The sequence below is a fragment of the Periplaneta americana genome, chromosome 1 (genome assembly GCF_040183065.1).
Source record: "Periplaneta americana isolate PAMFEO1 chromosome 1, P.americana_PAMFEO1_priV1, whole genome shotgun sequence".
In the NCBI taxonomy this organism is placed as follows: domain Eukaryota; kingdom Metazoa; phylum Arthropoda; class Insecta; order Blattodea; family Blattidae; genus Periplaneta; species Periplaneta americana.
The window spans coordinates 20,943,260-20,960,258 of record NC_091117.1 but is presented as its reverse complement, the minus strand read 5'-3'; the positions used below and the strand labels follow the sequence as shown (position 1 = coordinate 20,960,258).

At 35.8% G+C, this 16,999-nt stretch overlaps 2 protein-coding genes across 5 annotated transcripts in view; one reads left to right on the top strand and one right to left on the bottom strand.

The window, feature by feature from the left end:
- ArfGAP1 (ADP-ribosylation factor GTPase-activating protein 1) overlaps positions 1-2,388 on the bottom strand; it is a 51,738-nt gene extending 49,350 nt beyond the window's left edge. For 2 of the 3 annotated variants that reach the window (XM_069845143.1, XM_069845057.1), the window contains exon 1: positions 2,135-2,388. In XM_069845143.1, the coding sequence (XP_069701244.1) occupies positions 2,135-2,194 (60 nt within the window). In that variant the 5' untranslated portion in view covers positions 2,195-2,388. The remainder of the gene's footprint in view (positions 1-2,134) is intronic. The other variant, XM_069844964.1, reaches the window with a different exon arrangement.
- A 43-nt stretch (positions 2,389-2,431) lies between these two features.
- On the top strand, positions 2,432-15,713 carry LOC138713267 (armadillo repeat-containing protein 1-like). Of its 2 annotated transcripts, none has more exons than XM_069845324.1 (5): positions 2,432-2,654; positions 5,268-5,434; positions 5,864-6,032; positions 11,138-11,329; positions 14,500-15,713. In XM_069845324.1, the coding sequence occupies exons 2-5, from the start codon at positions 5,286-5,288 to the stop codon at positions 14,665-14,667; spliced, it is 678 nt and encodes a 225-aa protein (XP_069701425.1). In that variant the 5' UTR covers positions 2,432-2,654; positions 5,268-5,285; the 3' UTR covers positions 14,668-15,713. The 2 variants fall into 2 exon arrangements, with proteins under 2 accessions (XP_069701425.1, XP_069701353.1); XM_069845252.1 differs by lacking the exon at positions 2,432-2,654 and adding an exon at positions 2,726-3,148.
- Positions 15,714-16,999: the final 1,286 nt, after the last annotated feature.

Here is a 16,999-nt window from a genome sequence, read left to right as displayed (position 1 = left end):
TATTCACATCAGCCGCATTGACAAGCAGCTGATGTAAATACCTAGCAAAATTTCTTCAGTCATACACAACAATCGTATGCCCAAACTAAACAGTCCCCTTAATGTAATGGTTATGACACACACTAAAATTTATAGTAATAAAATTTCTTCTTAATAGTCCTTTTGTAAATTTACCGTATTGTACAGTAAGCCTATATTTAATTATTATAATGACAAATTCTTTGTTTAAAAGTAGGCCTACATAGGCCAGACCTATATCGATTGTCTACGTGAAATTTCATGGTGAAGCACATGAGCAGTTTCATGTTCCAAAGAGAGGCACACAATGCAATAAAAAAAATACAGAAGATATATCAAGGAGCAAGCCTGTCACTCCTTCTTCCAGACACATCTCTTCTTTTTATCTATACAGAAGAAAATTTAACCTAATCTCATTACCGTGGTAGGCTATTGTGGAGAACAGATTAAAAAAACTGTAAACTATGTATTCTTAGCCTCAGTGTACTGTATATAATAGGGCCATTTGCTTTATTGAGCTACTAAGTACAGTCAACTCTGTATATAGTGAACCTAAATCGTTGGTCTCGACCTGCATACATTAAAAAGTACATTAATATTTCCGTTTATAGTGAACTCTCGCTTCAGTTACAGTGAACCTTAAAAATTGAACTTACAAGAGTTGTATCCTGACAAATTCTTATTTGAAATCAGACCTTCTTGTATCGAATTGAAAGAATGTGTTGAGAATAACATTCTAAGTTTCTTACTCCTTTAGTCAAAGGACAAAGGAAGGATTAATGATTCCCAGACAATGAGCTGTACTGTAAATCCAGGCAATGCGTGACGACCTTACCTCACTCCACCGTCAAAGGATTGTCATTCTGTTCTCAGGCATACTATTCTACTGTTATTTCTAATCCTCCATCGTCAAAAGGTTGTCTTTTGTTCTCAGAAACATTTCCATTATGAAGGATTGTATCGAAACAACGGAAAATAAAATTGCCTTTTATTAAAAGGGGACGGACATTATTTTCAGAGCATAAATGAAGGTAAGATTCTGATGGTTTTTAAACTCCATCAACCCCTTTCTAGTTTCCATTAAATAACCCGGGAAATTTCAAGGCTGAGTAGGCCTATGCAGTCACACCGTAACAGCGTTTGTCATTTCTACCTGATCAGTCTGTTTCTAGTGTTCGAACAGTGAATGTACTGTATAAAAATGTCGAAGCGTGAAGTGTTTTCTTTGGAAGGTAAAACGAATATTATAAGTGACAGTGAACGTGGTCTTTCGCAAGCGGACGTGGGTCGACAACATAGTTTAAAAAAATCAACTGTCACAAAAATGAAATATTTTAATTTGGCCTACTGTATAGTATTTTATTTTCTTGTTCACAATTTCATTCATTCCTGTCATTTAAGGTTAGGGGAGAGAAGATTCGGATTTAGTGAACGAAATATGCAAGTCCACAGAGGTTCACTATATCCGGAATTGACTGTAAATGTAGTGAAAGTTCGTTTAATTTTTTACGATAGATGAATGTTTAGAAAGAATCCAAAATTGTCCCTAGAAATCCATAGCTATATATCTCGTTTATCAAATAATTCGTTATCTTGATTTACGAGTAAGTAAAATGAGCCAATTCAATCCCATGTCTATCTGAAACTAGTCACATCTAAGAATCTCTCCAAGAGAAAAGAAAGCTCGAAACAAATTCATCGAGATTATTTATAGAGGGTACAATTCATACAATATTTATGTTAATAATGCAATTAATACTGCATGCTAGAATGCAGAACTGACGTGGCTGCAATAAGGCTAAGTAAGGTCAATTACCTTACACCCACACAATAATATACAATGCAGGTTAACTACTCTGAAAGTTAAAATACATAAACTATATCAGCTTCTTTCTAGTCCACGAGTTTATATTTAGAATAATCAATTAATCCTCTGCCGGTAATATGTTAACACCAAGTTCCAAGAACTGTCAAATGGTATTTCCTTCTAGAACCATTTTAAAAGAAGATAATACTATACTCTACGTCTTCGATTACTAGTACAAGATTCAGTAATTCAATAAATATCAAATAAGTATATATAATTCTGATTTTCTCTCAACTTTCTGCTACTTACAGTATTATCGTCAGTTGGTTTTAAATCCTGGAGGACCCTACGAGTTCTTGGACTAGCCATTGTATAGGTTTGAGCCTACCAACAACCTGCTAATTCACTGAAATTCTACTAATTAAGAAATAATTATAATATTACATTATATTAGATATCACAGCTAGCTAGCACTAAATCTTCACACACATTAAAATTGAAAGATATCGTCTTAAAACACTGACGTGTACGCCCCCATATTGGCAGAGAGCGTTACACTAGATCGGCAAAGAGCATTTCTCAGATTGACGTTCCAATTATGCAATGTTCAGTGACGTACACGTAAATTGCGGTCATTATTATTTAATGCTTAATTACATCTTCGTACTTCATTATCTAGGATGTAGCATTTACATGATTTAAATTTTCAATGAAGGTTTATATTAAAAGTTCCAGCACAATGTATAAGTGACAATATTAGCACTACTTACAAATTAAAATCTCAGAGGGAAGAGATGGCGTTCGGAATGAATGAAGCAAAAAGGAAAAAGTGAGCTTTCCTTATAAGACCACAAAATTGCAAAAAAAGATATTTATGGATCAGTACTATGCACGGAAAATCTTACAAGGGATTGCGGCAATCGGGGTTCCTTAGTCATAATTAGTGGTGCCGAGCAGACGGCTAACGAATTATGTTTCGACTAAGTTTTTACTACAGGTTCTAATAATTTCTTAGAAATAATGTAATTCAATAATATGAAAATATAAATGTGCCGCGACCTGTAGCAGCTATTTGTATGGATGTTATTTCTTCAGTTCTTATTAATACCCATGATCTAGGTTAATACCAATCAGTATCAATTTAGCTCTGCTTTCAGAATAGTCGAGATCACGCGAAAAAAAAAATCGCGCCTTCGCTTGAAATTGTACTTATTGTTACATTCAATACACGTAATGATGGAGTTGGATGAAGTCGAAACAGAATTTGTAAACAAATGTAAAGCAATGGCATTAAATCCTAAGAATCATGCGGAGTTACGGAAGGTATTAATAAAATAACTGGTTATAATTAATGTATAATACATTATAATTAGTTCTTTTACCAATTGATGTAGCATCATGAAATATGAATTAACAGTTATTGTAAATCACAAATTATTGAGACAAGATATCTGGATGCGGTTTTCTGCATGTTAATTAGAAACTGTCGAAGTTTTTATAACAAAATCAATAGACCTCTACATGTGCGCCGTTAGTTGCTTGTATCACATCAAGCCGATATTCGACTTCCTGCCATGTTTGCTAGAGAATCTGGACATCAACGGCTGTCTTGTCACTGAAGACAACATGCTGAGGCAATCCTTCATCAGTTTTATCCAGCATGTTGACAGCAAATGCTGGGCAGCGTGGACGATCATCCGGCTGAAGAGCTTGCACTAGCTGATCTTGTACGCGTACAGCCTCAGATTCTTGTGAAGGATTTTGGGAACAGTCGAACGCGGCAAATTCAATTCCCTGGCGACAATGTGAATGGGCTTACAAGGGCTTCGGACATATGCACTTTGCACACATTCAATGTCCACCACATACAGGGGCGGACGCAGGATTTTTTTTCGGGGAGGGATTTGAGGAGATAGTAAAAATGGAGTAACGAGAAATAAGTTTATATTCACAATTTGTTTCCGAGTCACAAACATTTACAAGTTGGCCTGAGTAGCGTAGTCGGTATAGCCTTCTGTGCTCGAAGTTGCGGGTTCTACCCCAACCCAGCTCGATGGCATTTAAGTGTGTTTAAATGCGACAGGCCTCAGATCAGTCAATTTACTGGCATGTAAAAGAAGTCCTGTGGGAAAAAAATTCCGGCATACCGGCGACGCTGATATAACCTCGGCAATTTCGTGCGTTGTTAAATAAACCATAATTTTTTTATTTTAACATTTACAATGACTGCAACACAAATACAATGACAGAATGACATTTACAGAAGAAGGCAACGAGGCTTCTTAGACATTTCATCCAGTACTTCATGAGCTTTTACTTCTACATTTTTATGTATATACATCAAGGCCAGTCCATTTAATCTGTCTGCTCCCATCGTGCTCCTCAAGTAAGCCTTCAAATACCGCAGTGTTGAGAACGACCGTTCTGGTGTTGTTGTAGTTACAGGCAACGTGCAGAAAAGTTTCAGCGCCTTGCGAGTCCAGGAAAAATAATTTCATTGCACCTGTTCAAAGATGATATAAAATCAGTAGGTATTAGGTGAAGATTTTCCTGATCAACGAAATTTCTTCTCCACATCTTCAAAATTCATTGAAGAGAGACTCTGGTGATGCATCAACATCATTGGCCCACTGATTTACTACAGCCTCAACAGCAGTTTCTAAATCTTTATCTGATGCTCACACTATGTTTTTAGGCAGCAAAGTTTGTAGGATTTCCTTATGATTTAAAAACCCATCCTTGAGCTGACTAGTGAAATAGTCTAAGAAGAGAAGGAAAATTAAAAGCCTAAAATACTCTTCATGACTCTCTGTCTTGAAGTAAGAACGCTGAGTTTGTCTTCCTGCAGTTCTTGGAATTTAACATTTTAGCAAAGAGAATTTAGGTGGAAAACTCTCTATTTCCTATGTACATTCACGAATTAAAATTAATATTATTTTTGTTTCTTGTTTCGTATTTTTCTCAAAATTTCGGGAGGGGATATATCCCCTTAATCCCCCCCCCCTTGCATCTGTCCCTGACCACATATGTACTTCGGTGCCATTTCCAGATTGTTGACCATGATGACGGTTCTCTTCCATATTGGGTTCGGACGTGACGTTGCACCTGTGTATCTGATTGTGTCTCGATAATACCTGGTGTACATTGTACCATCTCCTGAGGCGTCCACATCTTGTCCACTGTCAAACTCTAGATTTCACCAAAATTCACACTTGCAGCCAAAATTCATATAAAAACTTTGACAGTTTCTGATCAACATGCAGAAAACCGCATCCAGATATAGTGTCTCAATAATTTGTTATTTACATCTGGAGTTGTAAAGATTTCATGTGGACACCCTGTAGTTACCTACGATTGAAATTTTCAGCAACAATATCCACTATTACACGGAAAATAGATGCAAGAAATTATTTAAGTAAACTAACTGGTACTTAATTTTCAGAATGTGTCTTACCTGGAGATGCTAGTAGTAAGCTTGGCAAGCAGTGATATGTATATCAGCACAACAGCTTTGGAAACAGTGCACATTCTGATGCAAAATAAGTTAAACCATTCTGCTCTATGTTCTACTTACGGGATTCTGGAGGCAGTCAAATTTTCATCAGAAAGGTTAAGTATACCACTTATGATTAGTGACACCGGTACGACTTTGGAAATTGCACTTTTCTTGATTTTCATTTTCATACTATTTTTCCGACAATTTTTCAAAACAGAATTCGGAAAAATATCTGCATATTTTATCATCATCATCATCATCTGTCCATCCGATAATTCGTATTATTACCATTATTATTTATGAGATTTATTTAACTTATAACTCAAGTGTTTGAGCCCACCCAATGTTTTCTAAAAGTTGGCACCACTGATCATCATCATCATCATCATCATCATCATCATCATAGCTTAATATATTCGAACTCCTTAAGACCATTCACATCACCCCTTCCATGACTGCCCAAATTTTGATTGTCCTTAATGAAGCTGATTTACATGTAAATGTAGGACTATGTAATTAAATGTCTAATCGTTTATGTGCAGGATGATAGATGAGGACATGGTACAGATAGCAAAGCAAATACTTCATATATTGACGGGACCAGCCTACGGCACCAGGAGTCGCAAAAAGAAACAGGAACATTCAGAGCAGGATCGAACCAGCATCTCGCAGACAAAAGAAATTGTTCTGTATGTGCAAGGTCTTGGTTCGGTAAGAATATACGTAGCCTATCAATCAAGTAGAAATAGAGATGTAGTAATGATTTCAGACTATTCATTTCTAGGTGATGATGATGAGAGGGAGAAATAGCAGGAGAGATTTGGTTGAAAAAAAAAAGAAAAAAGTTAAAGTTCTGCCTATTACAGGCTATGGAACCCACGAGTAGCTAGAGATTAAGGGTAGGGATGCCGGTCCTATGTGCTGGCTGCCTTTACACTGAAGAAAAACCATAAGATTATTTTATATGGTAATATTTTGAACTTACACTAAAGCACCACCACCATTATCACAACTCACATACACACCTATGATTTGCTACTGGTAAAAAAGAGAATAATACTTATAATAGCTTACTTACTTACTTACTTACTTACTTACTTACTGGCTTTTAAGGAACCCGAAGGTTCATTGCTGCCCTCACGTAAGCCTGCCATTGGTCCCTATCCTGAGCAAGATTAATCCAGTCTCTATCATCATATCCCACCTCCCTCAAATCCATTTTAATATTATCTTCCCATCTACGTCTCGGTCTCCCCAAAGGTCTTTTCCCCTCTGGCCTCCCAACTAACACGCTATATGCATTTCTGGATTCGCCCATACGTGCAACATGCCATGCCCATCTCAAACGTCTGGATTTAATGTTCCTAATTATGTCAGGTGAAGGATATAATGCGTGCAGCTCTGCGTTGTGTAACTTTCTCCATTCTCCTGTAACTTCATCCCTCTTAGCCCCAAATATTTTCCTAAGAACCTTATTCTCAAAAACCCTCAATCTCTGTTCCTCTCTCAAAGTGAGAATCCAAGTTTCACAGCCATACACAACAACCGGTAATATAATTGTTTTATAAATTCTAACTTTCAGATTTTTTGACAGCAGACTAGATGACAAAAGCTTCTCAACCGAATAATAACAGGCATTTCCCATATTTATTCTGTGTTTAATTTCGTCCCGAGTGTCATTTATATTTGTTACTGTTGCTCCAAGATATTTGAATTTTTCCACCTCTTCGAAGTATAAATCTCCAACTTTTATAGTTCCATTTCGTACAATATTCTGATCACGAGACATAATCATATACTTAGTCTTTTCGGGATTTACTTCCAACCCTATCTCTTTACTTGCTTCAAGTAGAATTTCCGCGTTTTCCCTAATCGTTTTTGGATTTTCTCCTAATATATTCACGTCATCTGCATAGACAATAAGGTGATGTAACCTGTTCAATTCCAAACCCTCTGTGTTATCCTGAACTTTCCTAATGGCATATTCTAGAGCAAAGTTAAAAAGTAAAGGTGATAGTGCATCTCCCTGCTTTAGCCCGCAGTGAATTGGAAAAGCATCAGATAGAAACTGGCCTATACGGACTCTGCTGTAAGTCTTATAATAGCTAGCATGTATATTTTATGTTAATACATAGTTTTTGAAGTAGAGAGTTGCTTATCTCGGAGAGATAACTACTGTTGTTTGGGATGATCTAAAAATGATTTAAAAAAAAGTTTTTAGTTAAACTTACAAACGCTCAAAATGAAAGTAAAAGTATGGCTGGAAGAAAAAGGTTTTTAATACAGCCTTTGAAATTAAATGTAGGTATCATAAAAATATTAAAATTAAATTAAAATTATAGCTGAAAACAAATATAACTTTTAATTACGAGTTTTAAAATGAAAATTATCACTGATGAACGTTATTGAACAACTAATGGCTACTTCACTGTGTTAATATAAATTCTGGTGGCAAATTACATGAATGAATGACTAGTTTCGACGTGGCTTTTTCGTCATCCTCCGAATTCTATCATAAAACTGTCATAAAGAGTTCACAATTAAAATAAAAGTAATTGCTGGAAATAGAGGTCAGTGGTTTTTTAATTAAACTTATCATAAGTACTGGTAGCTTAAAATTGAAATAACATAGTTTAAGGGCACTTGAAATCCTGCAAGAAGGCAAATAAGATACTGGTACTTTGATCTTCGGGGCAGAGGGGAAATCTGTCACCATAGGCAACTCCCAAAATTCGTCACTTGAGGGGCAAAGTGGGAGTCAACCAAAATAGATTTCTGATGAAAAGAGGTACTAGTAACATTACCAACTCTTGCTTTACAGAAGTTCGCAAACTTTTTGAGACTGTGCTGCCCTTCAAGCATCACATTGCCCGTGCAATGCCTCTGTACCCAAAAAAAATGCGATGTGGTAGTATTTTTTTTTTAAGAAAATAATCATTTACGTTAATAGCTTGTATTCTTTTAAATGTAATAATACAAAATTAGAATAAAGAATATGTACACATACTGAACATTTGTTGTGTTTCACTATACATTATAAATTTTCGCTATACTGGAGAATTAGCACGGTCGCTTTGAACCATGCTGTTACGTTTACCACCAAATTTAAGTAAATACACAATGTCACCAACATAAGAACATGACGTTGGTGTGTGGCGTAGTTGGCAGCAGAAATTTTTTCTCTCTCTGTCTACCTTCTTCGTTCTGAACATTATTGAGAGATAGCACCGCTGTTAGCGACAATGTGTATTTGCGTAAATATTGCGAGTAAATTATGACGAGTGCCTTAGATGAGAGGCTCGGGACAGAAACAGTTTTGCTGTAGCGCATGCGCGGACCTCTCATGCAGTGGGAGCGTGATCCTTACTTGAATTTATTTTTGCTTGTACTTGCAGATTAAATGATTGAGATCTCTTTTTGCTCCGGTTACAGGCCTTGCATTTACGAAGGTTATGTTAGGTTAGGTTAGCTTAGCTTAGCTTAGCTTAAGTTAGGTTAGCTTAGGTTAGCTTTGGTTAGGTTAGATTAGCTTTGGTTAGGTTAGGTTAGTTTTGGTTAGGTTAGCTTAGCTTTGGTTAGGTTAGGTTAACTTTGGTTACGTTAGCTTGATTTCATTCGTCCATGTAGTAGTTAAAATTATATAATATGACAGTTTTTGATTCGTAATATTGTTAAAAAATAATAGGCCTATAATGAAAGCGGTGAATAATTTCATGGTCCCTAAATTTTTTTTTCGTAAAAGGCTAGGTATTTGTCTATAGGCCAGAAATAAAACAGCAACGCCGTCATAATTACGTACTTTACGCTTTGGAGAACATTAACCGGAAATTTACTTTTCGTCATTTTAATGGTATTCCGTGAAACACACCTTTTTTCCTGTTAATTTCCTTGTGATAACCTAGTTTATTATCTCATTACATCTTCATTTTCTTTTAATGCATTAAAAAAACCGCCGTTGTACTACATAAAACCTTGAACTTGACTAATGGAGTGAATTATTTAAGATTATAGTCGCGAATTTTACTACCACCTTTTCGATTATATTTTGTTTGATACGGCTCAGTACGACCCGGTGACTAGTGGCCAGCGAGTAGAGTCGACTATCGATATTGGTCTGCCGTGCGTATTATCCAGTTGTTCCTAAATTTTAGTTTCTCCTTATAGTCATAACATCCCAGATAGAGACCAGCATGCATCGCGACTCACAGTTCGAGAACCCTTGCTTTAAAATGTGTCATGGGCTGCTTGTGAAAGTTTAAATTGCCTTCTTAAACAATAGTCTGCAAGTTGCTTTTAAACAGTTCTAGGCAAATAGTAAAATCACATACAATATATAATACAGAGCATATCAAAAGTCCGGTAACACTTTTAATATTTTATTACACAAAAACTACTAATGATAGTACTTTCAAACACACGTCAGTTTAAAGTCAAACTCTCAAAGTTCTGTTTACACCTTACAGAGATTCAATGTGTGAACCACGAGTGACTCGGCAGATGTCCAAACGATAATCAAACTCTTCCCATACCCTTTTCAACATATCCTCTGTGACCGTGGCGGCAGCTTCTCGAATTCTGGTTTTTAGTTCCTCTAAATCACGTGGCAAAGGCGGTACAAACACATGGTCCTTTAGTTATCCCCATAGAAAAAAGTCACATGCAGTCATATTGGGTGACCTTGGTGGCCATGTCATGAAACATCTGTCCCTTACTCCAGCACGTCCTATCCAACGAACAGACATCTCCGTATTCAGGTAAGCACGAACTGCATTGTGGAAATGTGGCGGAGCCCCATCTTGCTGAAAGATGAAATCGTCATCGGGATCTTGTCTAAGTTGAGGCACCAACCATTGCTCCAACATGTCTAGATATGAATGTCCAGTCACAGTAGCCTCGAAGAAGAAAGGTCCATACAGTTTTCGTTGTGACACACGCATAAAACATTCACCTTTGGTGAATCACGCTCATGTTCAATGATTCTGTGAGGTTTCTGTGTACCCCAAACACGACAGTTGTGCTTGTTAATTTTCCCACTCGTATGGAATGTTGCTTCGTTGCTGAAAATTAAGCGGCTGAACAAGTCATCGTCGTCTGCTGCCTGTTGTTGTAGCTGGCAAGAAAACTCGTCTGAGAGTAGTAGTAGTTTTTGTGTAATAAAATATTTAAAGTGTTACCGGACTTTTGATATGCCCTGAATACAAGGAAAAAACAATAGTAACATCATCATCATATTATAGTAGAATTAACATTTCTTTCTACTTCTGACAAATGGCTAGCAGCGTGGATTATGGTTGCTAGCAGCTTGGATTATGGGTTGTTGTCATGGCAACCAAGGTTAACCTTGGAAATAGCCAATCTCTGTTTGACGCCCTCTGTTCTCTTCGCCTAAGCTTGTGGGTAATGCTGCCTTTTTATCGAACATATCACACGTGACTGACTGACGGCTAGGAGTAGCAACAAGTTGGCATTGTTTCCATGACAGCAGACCTGTAAGCCACGTGACTTGTGAGCTGTCAGAAATCGAAAGAAACGTTAAGTCTGCTATAACTTCCATATGCAGTAGACTACATATACTAGTACTGTTTTTAAAAGAATAGAGAAAAATTGACTGCAATAAATAAATAATGTGCAAAATAATGAATTTCTTAAAGTTATAGAGATCAACGTGGAAATGTTAGAAAAATCAAAGAATTAAGTGGTTGCAAACGCAAACAACTGCAGGAGGTAATATTTTACCATCACGTGTTCAGCTACGTCATAGTTCAATCCTAACCGATTTTGGTTTAATTAAACTCATGTTAAATTTGTGTGTTTAGAACAATCTGAAAAACTTGGAGAAATTACTCATCCATCAGAGAGGTGTCGTATCTCTCCATGTGAGTCTGGAAGAGCAGACTTGCACACTCAGAGTCTTGAAAGATGTGTCTCCAAGAATCCTTGCAAAATCCATATTTGAGAAGCTACACCTGGAAGTTAAGCTGGTTGTCAGAAGTGCCATCCAGGATCGAGTAAGTTTTGTTTAATATCTGACATATCTCAAATGCAGGAAAGTATGAAATACACATTTCCTGCTGTTTAAGGAAAACAAGAGTCTTAGAGAATAAATGGTGGGGTTTCATGAGATTACTGTGAAGTACATATTATTCTGTATGTAATGGATTGAAAGTGTTTTTATTTAATTCAGCAACTCAAAAATATTGCGTTCGTATGGTGTTTCTTTCGATTGTGACAGCTCGCTAGCGGTGTGGTTTACGGATCTGCTGTCATGGCAATGTTGCCAACTTGCCACTACTGCTAGGCAGTGGCGTAGCGTCAATGTAAGCTAAAAAGCTTAGCTTCCCCCAGTTAATAATGATTTCATAATAAACCTGCAGTTTATGGAGAAAATTATTTATCAATTTTAATAGAATTTATATTTACGCTTTAAATGTTGTGATGAAGCAGCTCAGGATGATTTGTGATGCAGCAGTAAACAAGAACCTGCACACACCAGCTTCCAAGCAGACTGGTTTCTTCTGTGTAATCCACCCCGCAGATTTTCCATCCCTTTCTAACTAAACTACCAGTACCCTAGTCGCAAGGTTTCCAAGAAGCTAGCTTTAACATTTAAAATAAGTAGTTTCCGAGTTATCCCTTTTCGTCAGTTGTGTTCAGTTGAAGTGTTAGTGTGCATTGTGGCTGATATAATAAATAATGAGCGAAATAACAGTTCCTGACACTAATTTACTTGAATTTTTAGGACAATTATATTATCAAGACTGACTTACGAACAAAAGTGTGATTTAAAAAACAAATGACCGACTCCCTTGCTGTCAATGAAGGACACAACCAAAAGACAGACGCATACTTACGTAATGATACTAATATTGTGATTTCTCTAAGTATGACAGGGAGTGAGCTAATGTTATACGTATATGTGTCTATTTGTTAAGAGATATGTGTAAACCGTGAAATCATATTTTATTACGTATCATTTCAGGTCATGCCTTATAGGTGTTACTTACGATGTTCCAACCAATCTTCGACTGCTGACTTGAAATTGATTACTATTTATTTTAAGACTGTATTTTTGTAATACGTTTTCTCATATTGCATTAAAGACAACTTTAGTTAGCTTCCCCTGCTCAAAATTTCATGCTACGCCACTGCTGCTAGGAGCCTATCAGTTAGTCCAGCGTTTCTCAAACTTTTTTGAAGTGGGGACCACTTTTTTAAGTCAGAACAGTTCTGCAGACCACCTTACTCGTGTTTCCTTTGAAAGCAAATTTACCATTTTTGTAGTATATTTTAATATCAATATACTTATATTTTAAAATAGAATTAATTAACTAAAATTAATTAAATTACATTAATTTTATATTAATATTAACTAATTAAGCTAATGTTAATAGAAGAAAATTCATTTTTGTTTCTTTAATAATTCAATGTTATTAGAGTTTGGATAATCTTTAACTTATTAACTAAAAAATAAATAAATAATGTTGGTACTCACATTAATGAGAGGAATGAGCCTGCCGATTCTTGCACAGTTCTATATTTGAACATATGCTAGTAAGCTTAAGTCAGAGATTGTCACATACATTGAGTCGATTTCGGTAGCCTATTTTGTTTTTATTAGAGATTGTGATGAAAACCCTTTCTCACACAGATACGTAGAAGCAAACTGAATTATAATCTCTAAAGCACCATTGTACAATTCACTATATTCTCTTTTCACTTGTGATGCGATCCAGAAATTAACCATACCTTCCGCTTGGATTTAAGTCTGGTCTCATTCGAGAGTTCAATTAACTTTTCTCTTTCACTCAATGAAAGTTTGTTAGTTTTAATATCGGAATGAAAGTGATCACGAACCCATGAAAATTCGCCATATTTACTTGGAAAATAATTTTCAAATTGTGACCTCAGATTTGTATTATTGGTGTACGACGTACAGTACGTGACCATTTCAATGTGCAGACTGGGTGTCGGCAAAACTATTAAGAAAGTCATAAATACATGAAAAGGTTCGGCCCTCTGTTATGAATTTGATGGTCCCTGGCTGGGTTACAGGCACGGCGCCAGATGTGTAGGGAAAAGATGACGAGGAACACCACGTTCATAGTGCTTTAAATCCCTCTTTCGTTGTTGAGAGTAGAGTGAGAAGTCAGTAGACAAATAGGATAATAAATTTCATAAAATGTCAGTACTGAGAGAAAAAGTGAAAGGCGATTGCCATGTGTCATTTCCAAACTTTGAGATTTTAAACTATTGAATGATACGCAATTCATTTGAATTTTATTTTTTCTTCTGCCTTTTTTGAAGAACCACATAGGCAGACCTCGAGGACCACAGGTGGTCCGCGGACCATAGTTTGAGAAATGCTGAGTTAGTCAAGTGCGATATGTTCGATAATGTGGCAGCATTGCCCACAAGGTAGGGCAAAGAGAGCAGGGAGCATCAAACAGTGATTGGCTACTTCCAAGGTTAACCTTGGTTGCCATGACAACAATCCGTAACTCATGTGGTTAGCAACAGTAAGTCATATGGCTAGTGAGCTGTCAGAATTCTAAAGTAACATTAATTCTACTATAATTAAGTAACTCAAAAGATTGCGTTGATATGTTTTTATTTCCTGGCAATTGGCAGTAGCCTACATCACAGAGGCAGGTGTATTTTAACACCTCAGCTTCAGGATGGCAACCCCATGGAACCAATTGAAGAGTCTACTGCAAGAATGATGGATGTCATTTGGAATACATTTTGCAGGAGAAGCAATTGAAAGTTTGAAATGCTTAGCGCTCAAAGCTTAACTGTGATTTTCCGATCATTACTGGACAATGACTATCAGTGTTAATGCCATATAACTCTCTATGTACATTCTATATGTCTTAAGCTATGCACTGACAGTCTTGGTTCATTTTCGACAAGAAAGTGACATCCATCATTCTTGCAGTGGACTCTTCAATTTCAAACATGTATTTTATGTAAAAAATTTCGAGGGCCTAAATGGTGTAAAATTTAGGCTGTCTCACGTGAATACAGCTGGTGCTTGTTGGAAACTTTCTTATATGTAATAGTGCTCCTATTCAAAGTTGAAATTCCAGGATTTTTTAGCACCTCGAGAAAACCACGAAACTCATCTTGTAGAACATTGCTATCAACTTAAATATTCCTGAAAGAAATTTTACATTGACAGATGCTTCTCTCACTCCACGATCAAGAAGATGACAGCTGTTGTGACCTGCCACCATACCTTCCAGAAGTTGATTCTCCAGTTCGCAACAAGGCTGTGACCAGACTGGGTCAGTGGAAGGCCAGTGCATCGGGAGTTCTCGATTGGTTTCAAAAGTCCTTTTTTTGGTGAACTGATCGTTGGTCCTAAAGATATGTCTATGATTATAAAAAATAACGTTTGGTTTGTGTTTTATGTTCTATACATAATCCCGCCCCCTATTTTTTCTAATTATGTATCATTTTGATTCACAGTATACTTTGAAAGGGGCTAAATAGTAATGAAAGACTTTATTGTAGACTTAATGTAGCCTGATGTTAAGCTAACGGTATATATATTTTTTTGCGTATTAAAATCTACCTATGCAATATGTCTTCTTAGTTTAATCAATGAAGCTGTTGATAATTTAACTGCTTTACTCATAAACGCAACTATAAACATATCTTGGTTGTTCAACCATCTTTTCTCATTTGTAGTAATGAGGAAATATTTTCTTCATCTTTACTGCAGTAACTGAATTCTTACCTCTTCTGTTAAGAAGTCTAATTATGCTGACAAGTCAGTGATAAATTAATTTTATTCCATCATCCGTAACATTCTTTCCTCCTGAATAGTTGTGCTGTTTATGCAGTAACAGTAATAAACTTCATTCTTTGACCTTAAGCTAGCATGATGTCCTATTTATACGTATATTTTTTCACCTAGTAACACTGTATTATTAAGAAACAAATATAACAATAAAAAAGCTCCATTTTCGGTTTGCAGACCTGAAAAACATACTTACTTTGTTTTAGAAAATTTTTTGTATTAAAGTACTTTTATTGTTGATATTTCGAATCTTTTTCGTTATTTAAAAAAATATATTGAACATAAAAATGTATAAAAATTAAATTAATGTAATATAAATATATAGTCTAGAGGTCTACTTATGGCAATATTTGAAAGACAATGTAAGTACCAAATGTAAAGAAATGTATTTAATTCTCATAGTGGCTTGTGACTAATATTTTATTAAATTAAATTCTGTATTCCAAGGCTTATTTCTTTCTCTAATAGTTCTGTCCTTGAGTTTTTGTTTTCCTGTTCTTTAACCGATACCACAGCATGATCCTGTTTCCACTACGTATCTTCATCAAAGTTTTGGATTTCAAAGCATAATTTACATCGATGGGCCAGTTCAAAAGAGAAACTCAAAATTTAAAGGTTTGAGAAAACTTCATTTTAAAGCTCCATGTTGCTGTGAAAAATCGAATTAACACACTCTAATTTGAAACTTACAGTATATAAAACATCATTAACAGATTTTGGAGTAATTTCAATGATCTTTTGAATTTTCACTAACTCACTTACCTCCACCATAAGGTTCTTACTATAAGCTACAGTGCACACTTGCATTTGGTTTCACGAGATAACGAATGACCTATATATCTAAATTTTGAAGAAGAAATTGTTTATAACCTGATCTTTCCAATACAGTAATAAAACAGAAAAGTGGATTTTTCTCAGGCAGCCTCAGAAGTAAACCTTGAAAACTTGAATGTCTTTCATTGGTGAAATTTCGAAATAAACTTTCAAAAAGCAATAGAATTGAAAAAAAAAAAAAAAAAAATTAAAGTATCGTGACACTAAACCTCATTTTTCTTTAATTTAATATCTTTCTTATTTTTAAGTAATTCTTCAAGATTAACGTTTCCTGTTTAATAATACTGGTCAACAAAATTAAACACATATTTTGTTAAAAGATAAATAATAGGTGATTCTTATAGTATTTTTCGTGCTAATTTCAAATATGTTTTCAAAATTTGTCTATCACCCAGGGTGTTTGAGTAATTATATTAAATATAATTCAAACTATTCTAGTATTGATACCTTGTAACATTTTACCTAAAATGTGTCTGAAATAGATTTTAGGGTGCACTCGGCTTGTGAAACATCTCTTTTTGAGTGTCCAGCAGTAGTCTGCCAGAATATTTGGTTTCCATTTTTTTCTGGTATCGCCTTTCCACTTCAGAAAAATCTGATGAAAATACTTCGTCATTTGTCGTTTTGAGGAAAGAAAAATTAGATGAGAATCCAAGAAGTTACTTTGAGAGACATATTACACCCCATCACGTTATAGTTCTGAATCAGCTCGCTGACAAGTTCTCTGTAATCTCCTGATCTGTGGTCACTAGAAAGTAACAGTTTTTTTAATGATTCTTAGGTTCCCGGCATATCATTGGAACTAGAAAAGGCATATGACGGGATCCTCCTTTTTGCCAACCAGTTAATAGAATTATATGGAGCACAACAGATTTCAGGGGCCCAGTTCCTATCCTCATCTATTTCACAATCAAATTAACACTCGTAAGTTCTTTTAACTTACTTACTTACTGGCTTTTAAGGAACCCGGAGGTTCATTGCCGTCCTCACATAAGCCCGCCATTGGTCCCTATCCTGAGCAAGATTAATCCAGTCTCTATCA

Excerpts from the sequence above, each read along its gene's own strand:
- LOC138713267 (XM_069845252.1), top strand. The coding sequence starts at position 3,059 with ATGATGGAGTTGGATGAAGTCGAAACAGAATTTGTAAACAAATGTAAA. Across the intron at positions 3,149-5,267 it reads ATCATGCGGAGTTACGGAAG|AATGTGTCTTACCTGGAGAT; the intron begins GTATTAATAAAA and ends CTTAATTTTCAG. Across the intron at positions 5,435-5,863 it reads GTCAAATTTTCATCAGAAAG|GATGATAGATGAGGACATGG; the intron begins GTTAAGTATACC and ends GTTTATGTGCAG.